The sequence below is a fragment of the Cyrtonyx montezumae genome, unplaced genomic scaffold (genome assembly GCF_038088225.1).
Source record: "Cyrtonyx montezumae isolate F1298 unplaced genomic scaffold, pur_monq_1.0 scaffold_3, whole genome shotgun sequence".
In the NCBI taxonomy this organism is placed as follows: domain Eukaryota; kingdom Metazoa; phylum Chordata; class Aves; order Galliformes; family Odontophoridae; genus Cyrtonyx; species Cyrtonyx montezumae.
The window spans coordinates 146914987-146933745 of NW_027072034.1; the positions used below are offsets into that span (position 1 = coordinate 146914987).

The window sequence follows — 18759 nt, forward strand, 5'->3', positions numbered from 1 at the left end:
AAACTGGTTTGTTCAAGTTACGTCTCAGTTTGTTCCCCTGCATTTTATAAGGTGGGATAAATAAACTTCCAGTTCTAAAACTAAAGAAGTCTGTGCAAGTCACAGATCTTTCAGTGAGTATCAGGGCGTGTGCACTACAAATATTCAAAGGTGGACGTGCATGTGGAGTTTGCCAAGACTTGACAAGACGTTTATCAGGAGATGCAAGAGGAAGAGCAGAGAGCTTCCTCAGAGCTGCTGCTACAACTGTGTAATTTATCACTGTAAATTATAGAAGATGAAACACATCATAAAAAGGCAATTGTAAATCCTATGTGGGGAATGTGACAGTTTAATAAACTCGATAGCTCATGACATGAGGCTCAAATGGGATTCAGCTCCAGGCTTACGCTCACCATTTCTTGCATGTTATTTTGTGAGACAACAAATACTTTACCTGTCTATTTTTTCCAACATTAAAAACTAACAATAATAACAAAATCAGGAAGCCAAGATAACTGACCGAGGAGTTTAACTGTGGTGCTCCAGGAAGGCAGCCTATATTTTGAATAAAAGAGGAAATATTTCATGGAATAATCTTAAGGAGAGAGTGGCATGTGACCCTGACCTTTGTCCATACAGTGCAGTATGTCCCTATGAAAGCATATCTGAATGAAAGACATTTGATGCTTGTTTCTGAATACTCAGAACTTGTTTTTTACTGCTCCAGAGTGAGGCCATCGCATCCCATCTGACCACCTGCTTTTATCAGTTCCTGCTCCCTGCAAATCATCAGATTTCCAATAGCTTCAGTAATACTCTGGAGGCTACGAGGGCAATCCCAAACCTTCCTGCACAGCACGAGTACTAGGAAATAAGAAATGTCCATGGGAATCAGAACTCAAAGATCTTTCTCACCAGTTCTTTGGCAGATCCTCCCTCTGCACTGTTGCTACTTGTAGGTAGAGTACTCTCAAATGCTTGTTCTCTTGAGCACAGGTTTTAAAACAATCCCAACTTACACCCTCACTGTCTGCACAGAATAAAAATGAATGCTGGGAAAACTTTTTCAGAGAAGCAGAAACTGCTACAGTTTCTTTTCTTTACAGTTACAAACTGGTAATGGATTTTTGTCACCAGCTTAAAGAAGCAAACAACATGACAGCAGAGATCAAGGACTTGAGTACCAACAGCCTCTGCTGATGTCAGCTTATACCTTCTTATCTCCATTTTCCCTTTAAAGTATGTGGTTGTTTTCGATAATCACCAGCTATATTTCCTTTGAGGGATCCTCCATATTAAGAACTACTTCACTAGAACAGATTTCTAATATTTCTTTTTTTACTATAAGATCACATTTTGAAAGCTCACAGATACAGAGCTCTGTTGAAGTTAGACCAGTGGATCTGTCCAATCTAACCAGTGGATCGATTCCAATGAAAGAAAAAAGAGGAGGTGAACCACCACTTGCCATGTTTCCCATCTTCTCCCAAGCACTGGTAAACTTCCCCAGGCCACCTCATGTATCTTGCCATCTTTACAGAATAATCAGGTAACAAGTGTGGCAGCTGTGGTGTAGTGGACAAATTAACTGCCTCTCAGCTACCTGCATGTTGCTCTTTATAGTTAATATCTGGCCATACTTACCAAAGAGAAGGTCTGTGTGTTATAGAAAGCAGGGATATCCCAGCAGCTTTTGCAGCTTGGAATATTTTTCCTTCAACATCAATGCTTACAGCACTCGTGCATTCATCCAGCAGTGCATATTTTGGCCTTTCAAAAGTAAATAAAGGATGTAAGTCACCTATGCTTAGGACAACACTCCTACACATGATGTTAAATTGAGAGAACAGCAGAAAGCAGATGTTTTTGGCAGGAAAGCTGCTTCTCATCTGCAGCTAAAAGCCAGTTAGTGCCATCAGGTACAGACATGGCTTCCAGGAAAAATGTGTTTTGCCTCCTGGTCCATCTGAGCACACAATGCTCTAACTCCTGTGTCCCAGTTTGACCTGGTCTTACTCTGTTCTGTCAACAAGCCATGCAGTAACTATAGCCAACTCCAAGAGACTCAACTCACTGCTGTGTACAGACAGCCTCTGCAAGGTTTCCAGTCTCAAAAATAAAAATAAAAAACCTGGAGCTTGGCTTTCCAACTCTCACAAGCTCTAAAGCAGCCCACCAGTTTTCTGCAATACTTGTAGGACAGATGCAGGGATGATGCCTGATTAGATAAAGAGGAACATGGACAGAATGTAATGTTACATTGCTAAAAGCAAAACTTAAGTGAGAAATATTACCAAAGCTACAAACTGAACTTATATGAATATATGACAAAGTATGTAGTCCTATGCAACAGTCTACAAGTACTGCACATTATATGGAGATTACAGGCTACTGCTGCTCAAACTACTGCAGCAAATCTCCAAAACTCCTCCTCATTTTCAGATGTTACTTTAGGAACAAATCAAAATGCTTACTTATGATAAAACATACGAGCCATGCCCATCCTTTGTTTTTCTCCTCCTGATAAGACATCTTTCCAATCCATGATGGCATCCCAGCCTTATAAAAAATGCAAACAAAACATGTCAGGACAATGTAGGTTTATGATAAATATATCTTCACTTATAGCATCTCTACAACCCCCAGTCATAATCAAGATCACATCTTCTGAAAGGCTTCAATGCCTTTCCACTGCCATTCCATTGGAAAGAAGTCCCAAATATCATGTTAGGGTTGAAAGCAGAATTTTGACTACCCCAGTTAAAAACTTTACTTACCATCACTGACATATGTATAACTAACCATTTTTCTGCCAAGTTTTTGCTATTTCTTCTTGAAATACATGAGTGGAAACTTAAAACAAATTCAGCTTGGGGAATTAAATAAAAGTAAAGAACATAAGCAGCAGTGACAGATGAGAATGCTTATTGTCTGGCTCCTCTCACTGCTGTGAGTCAGCAAACTGAGCAGGAGCACAGACACCAACACATACACATGGATGTACTGTGTGTGCCCAGACAAGCAGCTCACATACAAATCAATGCACAAAAACAGGAGCATTTTGCATACAAACTTCCCGGTATTTTGTAGTTAGAAGTGACCCACAGCTGTTACAACCCTGAATATTCTTATTCAATATTCTGTATGGCCTCTGTATGACATTTTTCTTCATTGTTTTCAGACAAATGCAACACGGTGGTGATGAGCTCTACCTGTGATGTTACAGTGGGCTTGTGTTTCTGTGAGTATTGTGGCATGGCTCATTTCCTGTTCGTGAAAAACTATCTTCAAATACCGAATCACAGCATTAAAAGCAAGTTTCTGGTTAATCCCGACAGACAGAATAGCAAAATAGCAAGTAAGGTGAGTTTTGAAATGGGAGAGTGGAGACATGGAGAACATGTGGTGAAACATTTCTCTCACTTAATTATCTATTCATAAGAAAGTTGGACAAGGGCCAAGAGAAGAAAGTGACATTTTTCCCAATCAGCCCAGAAGCACTGTAACTAAAAGAAATTAACAATGCAAACAAAACCCCTTTTCTGCCACTGCACCACTGAAAACAAACAGTTGCCAGAAAACACCACAAGCAAGGTCAGGCAAGCAGGAAGCCATCATCCCTCCGTACTCAGCACTGGTGAGGCTGCACCTCTTGAGTGCTGTGTTCAGTTGTGGGCCCCTCATTACAAGAAGGACAACGATGCCCAAGAGTGTGTTCAGAGAAGGGAAACAGAGCTGTGAGGGGTCTGGAGCACAGGTGTGATGAGGGAGCTGGGATGGTTCAGTTTGGAGAACAGGAGGCACGTGCAGTGCTTTTGGCCAGCTGGCTCCCAGCAGAGATGGGGCTGCAGAATGACCACCACCATGAGCAGCTCTGGGACAGGGGAGGGATACACAGAAGCTGCATGTGATGATCAGTCCTCACACTGAGACCACACAGAAAGCTGCAGTGCTGCTCCACCAGTGCTTCCAAAAAAAGATTATAAAATGCTTGGAGCACTCCTTTTTGATAAAGGGTGTTAGAGGCAAGAGAAAGGAATGCCCTTCATGAAAGCCACAGAAAGAGCTACACTTCCAAAGGCAACGCTCATGCTACTGTTTATATTTTCTTGGTTTAAAGCTGATAAAACAGATGAGCTCCAGGGCTGCGTTGTGATGTGAGCTCTGGATCTCAGCTAGGGGGTGGGGTGGGTGGGTGTGCATGTGTGCACGTGCCCATGGAAGCAGCGCCCGTGTTCTGATCAGCTGGTTTATGAAGGCTTAGTAAGAGACAAAAATAGGATGAGGTTCATGAACGGGCTGCAAAATGGAAATACCTCATCAGCAGTCATTCTGTGCTTCCCTCAGAAGGGGTAAGATCTAGCCTCAGTTCATCAGGATACAATGGTCAGATCTGTGATCCCTTCAGCTTACATTCTACTCTAATATTAGCAGTCTATCTTGCCTCCTCCTGCCTAGCTCCCTCCCTTAACGTTCCTACTCACCACTTGGAATGTCTTAAACAATAGATAAGGAAGGCTCCACTTTAGTATTATCCCTTTCTTATTTCAAAAATGATTTTCTAATATCTGAATGATTTATCTTGATGAGCAATTAGCAATCTAACAGTAAACCAGCTTCCTATGGTGCGTTAACAGCAATGCATCTGCTTGTTTCTCTTTTCTTTCTGCAGGTCAGTAAAGATCCTCCATATTCTGGAAGTATCAGCCATGTCAGGGGCTTTCACCACCCACAGCTACATCCATCTTACAAATGAAGACATTTGTCTATGAATGCAGCACAGATCTCTGAGGAGGTACAAATGTAATCCTGGCATTCAGCACCCAAATCCTTCACTCAGCTTCTTGGTACACATAACTTTTGATTGCACGTGAGAAGATGTAGATGTGATGAACACTAGATGCCTCAGAAATGCCTTTTGCAACCAGTATGACAAACAGCATGCTGGGGCAATGGCACTAAAAGCAGAAACTGCTGTTAGTACAAATAAGTGACGGCCTCGTGATAGCAGCAGTTCATTTTCTTGCATGGTTTCTTTTATAACCCCTCTTCCTCAATTTTCTGAAGAAACAAAAAAAGGGTTACACTTGGGTTCTGCAGTGCTATGCATCCTGTGTCCTCATGCATCTCTGCACTCGCATGCAAGACCTCAGTCAGCTGCCAAAAACAGAAATGTAGAAGTTTCTTTTCCTGAACATCTTCCAAAGTGGCTCGCCAGATATGGACCAGAGGATTACAGAACGATAGGAGAAAGCCTACAGCAGCAAACTGCAGCCAAGAAGGCTGTCCCAGTGATTCCTGAACATGGAGCCTCCTGCACTGTACGTGTCCTCAGGCAGCTGTCATCAGGAAGGCAGCCCTGGTGCTGCATAAGATGAATGTAGGACAGGAAATCCTAAGCTGAGGAAGGCACAATGAGACAGTCAATTGCATCTGCCCAGCTCAGCACGGCACTGCAGGGATTTGCAGCTCTTCAGAGCAAATGGAAAAGCTGGTGGAGCATGCCAGTTAGTATTGGTGCCACTAACAAAAGCAAATCCAGGGCTAAAATGATCCAAGGGAAAAATCTCAGAGAGAGGAAATCTGCTTGTCATGTGTTTATACGTGGCTTAGCAGGAGGGTTCCTTGGACAAGACCCAAACTTGTGACAAATGCGCACAATAATGAGGAGTAATTATAATCTGGGGTGCTGGGAAACCATAAACAGGTTGAACTTGTTCAGTAATGTCACCAGCCCTAAGCAGACAGGCCTGGCCCTGCGTGCAGCACGCTGCCTCACACACTCACAGCTTCTCTCATGTGACAGGCTGCCAGGTGCCCATGGCTCCCATGCTAGTGACATGTGCTAAGCACACACAGGTTTCTACAGCAGGACAACAAAGGAGCCACTCTATGCATATCCAAGTACATCTCCATACTACTCCTCATGTTTCTGGAAGTGCCTTTTCACCACCCACACTGCATGCAACCTTACTTGTTATCCTCGTGTTGCATGCAATTATTGTGCTGCTACAGCTACCAACATTGCAGGTATTGATGGGGAAGCTTACTGATAGCATTACTAAGTAGCATTAGTATCATGCACAAAAGCTTCGTCCTGCTGCCTCATTTCAACCAGTACACTGTAATCCTAAGTCACCAGCTCACTCTCCAGCTTATGCCAAGTTTGCCACGTTTTAGATGAGAACAAGGTTAAGAAGTACAGATTTGCAGTAGTGCGATGGTAAGCAATGCAATGGCATTCCTCTAACATTGCTGTGGGATGCTGCAGGAAGGGAATTCTGGGTGCTGTTGCCATGGGAACTGAGCTAGGGTTTGGGCTCAGCAGCATCAGGAGAGGTGGTGTTGGGGTGGGCAACTTCTCTGGAGTTTTTTTGGTGTATTCTGTTGCTACTGACTGAGAATGTGTTTATAACAGTAACACAGAAGTTAAATGCTCAGTTGGACTACTTATTAACTATTCTATTTACTTCTAACTGGGTCAAACCTTATTGCTACAAAAAGGAATTTCTGCCATTGGCAGCAATCATAGCAGGCTTTTTTCTGGCTCCTCTACCCTTGGATCTGGATGACCCTTGAACTGAAGCAATGTGCAAGTAACTCAGCCAAAGATAATAACATTAGGCCAGGACAAACAGATCTGGAGCCAGAGCTGCATACTCCTGGCTCCATCTGTCTTTTCATAACTGCCCACAAGGAGCAGACTTACACACAGCTATAAGTGCCATATTATATGGCATTTGTGGTCATGCCTCTAGAAACCTGCTGGTTGGCAGAGGGAAAACACCACGGGGATGGGTGAAAGGGAAAGAGGTGGAGTACAAGCTATAGAATGAAGAGGATCTACAGCAAAAACACAAGAATTACCTTCTGTTTCTATAACGAGATGATAAGAGGCAGATGAGAGCTTTATTTGTGGAATGATTTATGGAAACTGGTTGAAGCAGCATTGACAAATCACATGCATACCCAAGAATCTGAATGACTAAATTTGGCTTTGTTGGTGTTTTCTCAGATGCTGTACATTTATAAAATATGTATACTATATATACATAGAAATTTGCTGAGAATTTTTCAGCATAGCTTTTTCAACTGGAAAATGTCATTTGTTAATTATCAAAGCAGTCTGCAAAAAGAATGAGAAAATTTTGGGCAAATCCCTTGTTTAATGAGTTTTGCATAGAACTTTTCATTATTTTGCAAACAAAACTTTCAGTTCTTAATAGAAACCATTTAAGTTTACAAACCTAATTGTAAGTAAAAGAGTAACATAAAAAATGGAATAAAAATATTCAATTATGCATGAACAAAAATGTCAGTTGTTCATTTTTGAGAAGCATTTCCATGGCTTGCTCGTTGAAAAATAATAATGTGAGTCTCCCAAACTGGGAGAGATCTGTAGAATACTTTAAGTATAAAAAATCCAGGGAAGGTGTCAAATCATACATCACAGATTTCCTTCCCCTCCTAATGCCCAAGGAGAAAAGAGACTCAGTAAGTGTATTACAGTCCTAAAAATGTCCTGGTATGTAGTAATCTGTCCCCTGTTTTCCGGCTTTGCCCGTTTGTGTCATTTTAGATTAAAATCTGTATAACATTCTTTGTATCTTTTGTTTCTGCCAACCACAGCACAGTGTTCCCTTATCCTCATCTGAGTCAGGATCCCATTCAGTTCCCAGCGCCCTCAATACTCTTTTACAGCTTGCCTCCTAAGTCCCTCTTGTGCAGTCTGACAAGCAGAAGAGAAAGAACGGGATCAGCAATAAATGAGATTACTGTCTTTGGCACAGAAAATGGACCTAAACCTGGGTTTTCAGTTTGGCAATGCAGAACACCAACCTAGGCAACAGCATCTTAGAGGTGAAGTACAGTAACTGCCTCATCATCAGTGATACACTCCAGCTGCAAGGCCATAAACCACAATGATGCGTGTTCAGGGACTGCCAGGGCTATGGTTTTGGCTGCTGAGGGTCATGTGCTGTTCAGTATGTCTTCAAGTGTGAACACGCTATGAATGTACACCCTACAGTGGCTTCCTGCCACTTACAATTTAACTGCTTCTCCTTTTCCAGCTCCCTATTCCAAAACATCTGCTTGTTCTTCTGCAGAATGCCCACTGGACTTAGAGACTGAAATTACTCAGGGATACTAACAGGGATACTTGTAATATCAGCGTAGTGAGCACAGATCTCCTCTGCAATTATTCTGATCACCGAATTTAGCTCCCTGACCCTCTTTTTAATGCTTGTTTCATAACAACAGGTCTGAATGAACTAGAATGCTGACATTTTTATACTCTATTGTATCTTGAAGGTCAGCAGCCATCAGTACATTCTTAGCTAAGAATCCATGAATCCTCCTCTTAAGGCAAACAACACTGAGAGCATATTGGCATCCTGAATGGCGAGAGACAGTCAGTAAAGATTTACTGTCAGTCAGTGTCATTTGGTTATTGTTAATCTGTTTACACTGGCGTGGTTGTGGCTGCTGATGTTAACGCAGGGAGGGAAAGCTCAGCCCCACTAATGCAACACACCCGAGGAAGGGATTTTGTAGAAGTTTTTACAAGAATATGCAGATTACCTCCTTCTCTTTGAACTATGTGGTACAGATGAACCACATGCAGGATACACTCCAGGTCTTGATCTTGGTAGCCTTTCTCATGCATGTCTTCCACGGAATCAGGATAGATGACCTGATCACGCAGCGTTCCAATGGACATGTAGGGCCTGCAAAACAACACACAGAAACCTCTAATCCAGAGTTGACTCCAAGTGTATCTTATTGAGGATCTATGAGCAGAGTACAGTACTTTAAACACCATGTAGCTAAACCTGGATTTATCTGTGGATACATGTGGGTGAATGTTTTTCTAAACTTATCTTAGGGACAGTGCATTGTTTACACAACAGTTGATTACAACACAGTAATATGGGTATTATTACTGTGAAAACAAAACGACAGAACAACCAACCACTTCACAGCCCATTATGACATTTTTTTACTGGGAATAAGAAGCAACTCCTGAACCACCACATCCCCGCCCAGGCAATCTCATCCACCATGCTAAAATAAGCTATCTCCATTCTGGAGCCAGGGCTCACTGTTGTGAGCTGTGCACAGATCCTAAAAATTCTTTTAGCTTCTACACAAAGTCAACTCAAAGAACAACTGTACAGTAGTTTAGGTGACAGCAGGCCATCCAGGCACCCTAAGACACCAGATATCACCCATCCATGCAAGCCACTGCACAGTCTCACTCAAATACCAACAAAGCACAGGTTGGACCTTCAACACAATGAGTTTTTTAGTTATTTCCTAATAACGGAGGAAGACAAATAATTGTCAACGTAAGTGTGAGAATGGCCCTGTTTACTCCAAGTGATCCAAATCCAGTATCTGTTTGCAAAGGCCAGGCCTATTAGCACTATATGTAGAGGCCTCATGTTGTTAATTCCCACTGCTGACCTGCCCCATCCAACCAAATAGTCAGTGAGTTTATTAACCACACTGATGCTGTGCACAGACCAGACTTAGTGAGGACTCACTAGGTAGTCCTGGAGCTGAATTTACTGAAGCAGCTGAGATGCTTTAGGTCAAAATTTGGGCTAGCACATGGAAATTAAATGTACCCAACGGAACCTTGGTTTACAGACACCGATGGATCATTTGAGCAATCAAGCCAAGGACTGCTGGTCACAGGGTTACCTAGTTCTGAGAAACTGGAAACAGCCTGACAACAATCCGTAGGATTTTGAGTTCAGAGGTGAACATAAGAGCTGAAGAACAGTCAAGCTCAAGACCCTGACCTGTTTTTTGGGCCAGGAGTTATGCTAACTCCCTCTGGGTTCACCTGCCAAAACAATATTTGTCTTATTAAAGCTGTGGCAGTGCCAAGGGCTGATAACACCGAGGAGCAGCTAACACTGGGCCCGCAATAAGGAGTCTTTCAGACAGCTTATTCTTGCCACAGAGAACAATTATTGCTCATGCTGCTGACAACCACGTTGGTCTGTACCCACCTGTAGTTACACTACTTTCACCACCAGCTGGGTGAAGGTGGGAAGAGCAGGACATCTAACTGCTTACAAACATCTGGTCAACTCCATGCTGTGGGCATGATGGAGCAAAACCAAAACCACAGCTCAGATACAAGCACTGCTGCTCCTTTTTGTTCATCAGGAGCAGTGAACCATTTACCTTAATGGGGATATTGCAAAACCTTAACTCTAAACATCATGTAACTTCACGAAGTAATGATAAATTACATTTCCATAGTGATCCTAAAAATAAATAAATAAATAAATAAAATCCAACCCCTAATCTGCAAAGGTCTTTATTGCATACATAGAAATCACTTCATTTATGCCAGACTGCTGCCATCTCTGGGACAGAAGACAGCAACTCCACCTAGGTTCAGAAAAATTTAGCTGAGGATGTGCATAAAACTATATAATTTAGGTGAAGCTGAAGGCGAGAGCAAGGAGAAGAGATACCTGTCATATAATTTGTCTGGGGATTAATAGCCTTCTCTTCTGAAGTACGATTCTATAATCACTAACAGCTCTGAGATTTAACCTACAGCAAAAGCAGGGAGGCAAAGCTCAAAAACACCACATGAGGACTCCTGTTCCCATGTTGAGTCACCAGCAGCATTTCCTGGTACAACTGGATTTTCCTTGTGGTCACCTATCCAAACGCACTGGTTAATACCAAGCTCACCTCTCCCCACCTAGTTCGTAAAAAGAAACAAAAAGCTCAGCCTGCAGTAGAATAGTGAAATACTTCAATTACTAACTAACAGAAAGGAAAAATGGTTTGAGGTTATGGGTCTGTCTCAGGATGTGGGAGAGCAAGTTCTGCTTCCTGCACCTCAGAAGGAGCCACCTCATGTCCCTTGAGGGCAGACCTCATCTTGCTTGGCATAAAGTCTAGGGCTTCAGCTCTTGTCAACATAGAGAGGCCCCCTGCCACTGATTCATTACAACTATTTCAGGGTAGGGATGGATTTCCTCCTGGGGTTGTCTTTCTCCCTCAGTGGGGGGCAATGCACAGACAATGTACTTTAGCCAGCTTCAGAAGGGCTAAAGAAAGATGAGGTTTCTCTCGCACTAAGCCACAGTTACCTACCTATAACTTGGGTTATTGAAGACAATAACCTCTTTATCTACCATGTGTGCTGCAAAGACAAACACACTAAAACCTGCTAAATGTCAGAGGTCACTGCAACTGGGTTTACAAGTGTTTAACAGCTAGACATCAGGTAGCAAGAAGTCTGAGAATCTGGATACAGCAAGTACAAAATCTTGTTTTTGCTGGTTAGCTCCTTATAAAAGATGGCTTTCATTACATTTTTAGCAGTTCAAACAACAGAACCAGTCTTTCTGTCCTGAAGTTACACTCTAATTTAACTGGCCACAATTGATTTCTTATGAAGTTTTTGCTTTCAGACAGAGTGTCTGGGTGTCTGGCAAGAAGAAAGCAACTTCAGTGCTGTGTGGGTCATGTCTCTGACAGTAATAGCTCTGCAATTATTATCATTCTTTCTCTGCATTCTGACAAGAGAGTTGATTTTAGAGAGTACTGAAGATCAGTTTAAAAAAAAATTAAAAAAATTAAAAAAAAAACCCTGTGGTATTGACCATCCAGAACACCAAGCAAACATACAGATTCTTCCCTAGTGTTCTGGAATTTCATGGCATTTATTGGTACAGACATTGTCAGCTCTTACCAACCAATCTTTTTAGGCTAAGTTTGACATTTTTATTGTACCACCAGTTCCTGTTTGGTCCACTAAGTGCTTCACTTTGTAGAGCTGTAACTTCATCTTGCCAGTAATGAGCTGTCATCCCCAAGGTTTATCCCTTGCAGTGCAGGCTTTAAAGAAAGATGATACCAACACATGCTGCAATCCAAAGCCTGTGGTCTAGACAGTTCCCCAGTGCCCTGTTGATACATTACATTGTATACTACATGGGCAAAACATTGGAGAAATCACTAGGGAGGAAGGACAAGTGTAGCAGTTGATACCATCTCTTCCCTGCTGTTAAGGTTTGGTGGAGGAGAAAGGGGTGGCAGGTGGCATGAAACAGATTGGAGTGCATACCAGGCACTTGTCTTTCCAACACACAGTAGGCAACACCAGTTCAAAGGGATGGTAGATTAATGTTGCACACTGAAAAGTCAGTACTAACATCTGTTAATTCATTAATATCTCAGAAAAATAGAGGGCTTCCCTTTTTATGTACTTTTTTATAATGTACTGTCTTGCTCTGATGTCAAGAAATTTCTTTTCCAAATTTTGAATGAGCCAAATCCACATGTAACATTTACTAATACTTCCTGAATGTATTCAAAGCCGTTTTGATCTTCTGTGCATATAAATAGTGCTAACAGAACCAATAAATTGTTCTGACATCCAGTACATTTTAAAGAATTTCATCAACCAATCAACATACACTTTGAGAGTCTCTAAAGCCCTCTGAAATAAACAAGGGACTGAAAATACATCTTCGTTAAGTGGCTGCTGTCAGAAGTTAAGGGAGATTGGCCCAGGTACAGTCCAAAGGGCTCCTTGACTTCGTTGGCATAGGCTGGGATTAACACTCCCTCCATGAAAGTCTGAAAACATGAGGCCTGTGATTCGGAAACCCATCTCCATGCCTCCAAATCAGGATGTGACATGCCATCTGCTGTGCAAGTATGTTTGCAGTTATTAGCACACTATTATTCTCTCCGACAGCCAGAGTTATGTAGAAAAAGCTTTAACCTCTAGAAAATGAGGTGTAATACAACTACAAATTTTTGACCAACCTATCTTTTATGTTTCCATTTCAGGTTGACAAGGTAAGTATTTAAAATAACCAAGAAAGAAGGAGAGAGGGAAATGCTACACCTGAGATTCTCCATTTCAGATAAATTGCAGGTTGGATTTTCAAATGAGACTGGGATCATTTCACAGTGCCAGCTTTGACATCTGAAGCAAAACATACTCCAAATCTAGGAACATTTATTCAAGATGATGACAGTGGAACCCAAGTTTCAGCCACAGAGGTGTCTCCCTAGGAAACCTGAAAGATCATCATGAGGCAGTGCTTGCACTAAAGAAACTCCAGTCATGAAAGCATAGCTCACACCTACAGGTATGCCCAAATGCCCTCTAAATCCCCAGAAACTCCAGCCCAGCAAGGACAATGAAAGCAACAGTTTTAAATTCAGCACAAACCACAGTGGCTACTAGGCATGCAAGACGAGGGTGTGTACTCTAAGCTAACGGTCAGCAAGCCTCTCCTAAGAACTGGGTTCAGGCTAAGTTCTCAGTTTGCAGGGGATCATTTTCCTGTTTTTCTAGGCTAGCATCCATGTTAAAGAGAAGTCAAAGGGAAGGGCACTTTCTGATCTTCCCACTGAAGCAAAGAAATTGCTGCTTAGAGATAGCAATCATGTCCAAAAAAAAGTAATGGGAAAGAGCCTAATTATATACTATAGTGGTCAGACACCTCAACTGGAAGGAAGGAGACTTCAATACCAATCCTCACATCACATATCTTGTTTCTATAATCTAATACACAGTAATCCCTTCTGTAGCACTGTAAAAGCATACTGAAGGGGGTTCTATTCTTATTTGGGTGCCTGCTCTCAGGAGAGGACTTGTTATAGACAAAGAAGTTTACATTTAGCTCTCAGTCTGGCACCTACACGTCAGCAGAGGCAGTTCAGACATATGCACAGAGATTCCTATGGATTAACTCTAGGTGGCTCTCTATACCTACCACATAAGTTTCCTGGATAATTTTCAAAAAGCCCTAAATCTTTTCTGGACCGCCTAGGGCATCCACGTGTATTTAAAACCTTCTTCCCCCTTGCTGTTGCCAACTGTCAGTTTTTCAGGTGCTGCAATACCTCAGCTGGAATGACCTCAGCAGAACTCCAGCTCTTGCCACACTCCTGATGTAGCTTAACAAGAAAAACTCCACAATTTCAACAACAGCAAAACTTATCGGTGGTTATGCTCACGAAATTCCAAGTTTCACTAAGAAAAGTGATCTGGGTTCCTGACAGTTCTTTGATGACACTAACGAAATAAACAGCCAAGAAGTAATGAAAGCACCACCGCTGCTATTTTGAATAGTGAATGTGAATTAAGTTCTTTGATAGTTGTATTCACTACTTTCTCTCATATAGAAAGTGGTAACACTGAAGAGTTAAAGTAGAGAGAACAAGTAATATAATATTTAGCAAATGTTCAAAAATCAACAGCTTCAGTTTATTGTTCTGTATCTAGTTCAAGGGATTTTAGGGCAAGCTAAAGTTTCAGCAACCCTTCTGAAGACATAAATAATTGATCTCTCTTTAAAATACTCTACAGTGAACTTTCCTCTCCTCTCATACAGAACTACCCATGAACATCCGCTAAATATTTCAGATGGATCAGTTACCAGAGCAGAACGTAACCAGCCTATAGCCACTAACATAGTTCATGGGAAATGAAGTGCTCAGGATGAAAGATTTATTCTCAATCCATACAATTAGAATCAAAGACTGAAAAAAAAATCACACTAGTCACTTTGTGGCTTTTTCTGCAAAGGAAAAAGTATATCTCCAAGAAGATAATCTGGGAGGAAATACTAAACAGAAAGATAAGCCTTTAACTTAAAGCATTATTCATGCTCAGGCACCATCTCATCTCATGATTTACCTATTTGTCATTACTAAATACTTACAATGTAACTAGAAGTGGTCAGATGGCAACTTAATCTTTTAAGGTTTTAAGATTAAGGTGCTACCTTTTAAGATTAAGGTGAACGATTCAAAAAATTATCTTCCTGTGTTTGTGTCTTGTGATAGAGAACAAAAAGAACACATGTATAATTAAAAATAAAAACGAATAAATTAAAAAGTAATACAATTAATTTATGCAAGTGTAAGTATGAAATAAAATAAAAATAACAACAAAAAATAATAAAAAGTAGAACTAAAAAACAAAGTCAGATAATTTGCCCAAGCTATGAGCAGCTATGCAACTGAAATAATCATACTCCCTGCAATGAATCAAACCAACCTGCCAGCCAAATGAAAGAAAGATGTCTGCAGGTCCAGTCTTTTCATATCATCCTCATGATAAAAGGATCAACTGGATGAATGATCAGGAGATCAATAAATTGAAGAAAGAACAGAAAGCTATTCTGGACACCAGCCTGGCTTCCCAGTTCCTCCAGGCATTCCCAAATGAAGAGATGTTTCTGGTCTTTATCACTCAGTGTAACACAATGAGCAAGTCAGTTTCTCTCTTTCAGAAAGACCCCAGATTATCCATGGTTTTGCAGATCAGAAGCAATACCATACTTCAGCGAGAACAGGAAGTGTAGACAGGGAGGCAGCAATATCAGATGCTGCTTTTGCTCTGAGTTTCTACAATGCTTAGCTGTCCATTCCATTGTTTCTTCCATGCAGTGGAACATGGGTATGCAAGCAGTACCAGAGCTACACCATATCTCCAGTGAGGCACCTGTCTACACAGGGGAAGTCACACACTGCACCTACTTTGCTCTCTAATCCCCTGCAAAACACTTTTGCTTCACACATGCCAGAACATAACAGCACATAACACAGACACACACCACGTGTGTGGATATATGGAATGTTCAAAACCCATTAGAGCCCTTTTATAAGCATTATGGGCACATGAAGTAGCCTCACAGATGCTGTTATTATCTTTATCTTTAGCAGAAACTAAAATTGATAATTAATATAAAACTCTTGGCAGATAAATCTGGAAAAGCCTTCCCTATCCAGAAACACATGCCTCCATCTAAGCTAGGCTAGTATTCTGCTCAGCTGCAGAAACCCACCTGCAACATGGTCCCACAAGGCTATCATAGAATGGCTCAAGAACAAACAACTGAAAACACAGTGTTCTGAAAACTGCTCAGTGTTATTTGCAGAAGAATCTTGCGTAGAAGTTACTCATTCAAGTTGGAGTTAGTTACCCTAGGCTCTCTTTGTGGTAAACTGGTGCCTCCAAAAGGTCTCATGTGTCTCCAATGCTTGCCCCAGGACACAGAAAATAGCTGCAGTGAACTGAACCAGAACACTGTCATACATTGAGGAGTTTATGATCTTTCTAACAGCTGATCTGAGCAGGCACAGTCTTTGGCTGTGCTGCACCTGCAAGTTGACCCTCAGACACATGCCGCACTGTGGTTTTCACTAGGCTGTTGCACAAATTTAGTTGGCTAATCGTAACAGATGTCCCTGTAGGCAGCTCCTACTTGGCACCAGCAATCACACCACCTGCGTGTCCTTGGTCTTTATCTTGAAGTGAAGCAGTGTGTTTTCCAGCCGACATCCTTCTGCTTCACAGTAGAAATGATAAACAGAATTGCTTACTTCTAAGACTGTCCTATCAGAACTCCAGAGAACCTTAGCACAGATAGGATCACTGCAGCATGTGCTGCACAACTTTGGGTTTCAATAAACTGGAAAGACACAGTGATCACTAAGATGATTAGGAGACTGGAACACCTCATGTAAGGGGAAAAGCTGAGAGCTGGGACTAGAAAAGAGAAGGGAATCTTATCTATGGGAATACTGAGAACCTTATCAATGTATAGAAATATCTGAGGGAGACTGCAAAGAAGATGGAGTCAGGCACTTTTCAGTGGTACAGTGTCAGGACAAGAGGCCGTGGGCACACACTGGAACACAGGTTCCCTCTGAACACCAGGCAGCACTTCTGTGCTGTGCAGGTGGCTGAGCACTGGCACAGCTGCCTGGAGGCTGAGGATCTCCTCCTTGGAGATGTCCAGAAGCTGCCTGGCTGTGGCCCTGGGCACTCTGCTCTGGATGTCCCTGCTGGGGCAGGGGTTGGGCAGAGGGACACAGAGGGCACTGCTAGTCTCAGCCATTCTGTGTTTCTGTGGTTATCTATGCTACCAACTTATACCCTCTATCACCAATTAAAGGTATTTCAATTAATGTCTAACAGAGTTTGGATGTTTTCTTACTGGGACTGACAGCTTTTGCTGATGCACTGCAGCAGTGAATCGTCTTTTGGAGTTAGATAGGTCTGTCACTATCAAACTCAAAAAAGGATATCTAACTTTGTGTGTGTAAGTGAACTTACACACTAAACGGAGAAATTGTCTAAGTTCACTGCTTGTAGTTTTAACTTCACTCAGGGTGGAGGGGTTGAACATTTGTATCCAAAACAGCTCATATTTGGATCATTGCTAGTAAATACTGCCTTGTCTCCATGGGAATGTAGAACAGAATCACCATTCTGAGTAAGATTTATGTTTACTTTGAAAACCAAAGTGAACTGGAGGGACAGAAGGTGACATCCTTAGCCTGCAAGAGCAGACCCCAAGAAAGGTGTCTGAGTGAATATACTATGGAATGGCTGGGAGATGGCTGAAGGTCCAGTTCACCTTGGAACTGGGACACAGTTCTGAAGCCTAGGACACAGGAACAGGCAAAAAGCAGAGCCTATGGTGCATGGGAAGAAGCATCGCCTTCTCCTCAAGAGGGAGCTGTAGGCTATGTCTACTATATGGATCACAGAATCATACAATCAAAGAATGGCTTGGATTGGAAGAGATTCCCAAGTTCCAACCCCTCTGCCACAGGCAGGGCCACCAGCCTCCAGATCTGCTACTAGACCAGGTTGCCCAGGGCCTCATCCAACCTGGTTTTGAACACCTCCAGGGACAAAGTATCCACAGCCCCTCTGGGCAGCCTGTTCCAGCACCTCACCATTTTCTCTGTAAAGAACTTCCCCCTGACATCCAAAATACGGATACTTCAGAGCACAGGACTCTGCAATGAGAGCTTCTGATTGAGAGCTAAAGTAACAAGTAGAGGAAAGGTCTTCTTCCCAGGGCAGATGACACAGTCGTTATTAGGGCATTCAGCTGCCTCCTGCTCCCAAACCCAGCATCCCTTCAATAGTTTCTTAGAATCAGAATGGTTTGGGTTGGAGGGGACCTAAGATCATCTAGTTCCAACCTCCCTGCTACAAGCAGGTCTCCATACAGAATAAAAGTTGAGAATCAGTCTTGATTCCTCACCCATGTCCTGTTGACACTCCCAGAGCCACAGCTTGCTCCAGACAGTCCCCTAATCTGAAGGGATTGAGGGATCAAAGCCATAGTGCACACTGAAGTCCTTCACAAACATCAGGTAGATGTTGCATTTATGTAAATAGATCTTAAATCTAAACTCCAAATCCCAACGCAACTTGGGTTGACTAAAGTTGACTAAAGCTTTCTGCCTGGGATTTCTGCAACTCTTTGACTAATAAAAAAACTTGTAAGCTTTAATCAGCTGACTGTGTGTCTGGCTGGTACCTTACGTGGCCTGAGAGGGAGTAGCAGCTAATCCATAAAGCCATTTTCCACCTCTGACTACTAACGTGGGTAAATCTTGTTCACAATGTGCTATGAATAAAGACTGTCATAACTGATATCCCTGTGATCAGTCAGCATGGAGCAAATTAAAAATCATCAAATGTTACAGCTGTGAGTGAACCTTCAGTGAAAACAGGGAGCTCTCTTGCTTCAGCTAACCTACAGGGCAGTAAGATAAGAACTTTTCTGTTTGGAGTGAGGTAAGAAAGAAATATTTGAAATTCTCCATGCTGCTTGAAGGGAGTTCTACCTGAATCACAGTAAGATGAAATGGGAGAAGCTGTGCCCTGGCCAAGGGGATAGCCTGACAGTCCTCACAGATGCAAGGCCACCCTTTCTAATGAACAGCAAAGTACTGAGGTAGCCTGCC

General features: G+C 42.2%; 1 protein-coding gene across 2 annotated transcripts in view; it reads right to left on the reverse strand.

The window, feature by feature from the left end:
* ABCD2 (ATP binding cassette subfamily D member 2) overlaps nt 1-18759 on the reverse strand; it is a 40610-nt gene that overhangs the window by 2169 nt on the left and 19682 nt on the right. For both annotated transcript variants that reach the window (XM_065743585.1, XM_065743584.1), the window contains exons 7-9: nt 8566-8711; nt 2457-2541; nt 1627-1752 (exon numbers count right to left, since the gene is read on the reverse strand). In XM_065743585.1, the coding sequence (XP_065599657.1) occupies nt 1627-1752; nt 2457-2541; nt 8566-8711 (357 nt within the window). The remainder of the gene's footprint in view (nt 1-1626; nt 1753-2456; nt 2542-8565; nt 8712-18759) is intronic.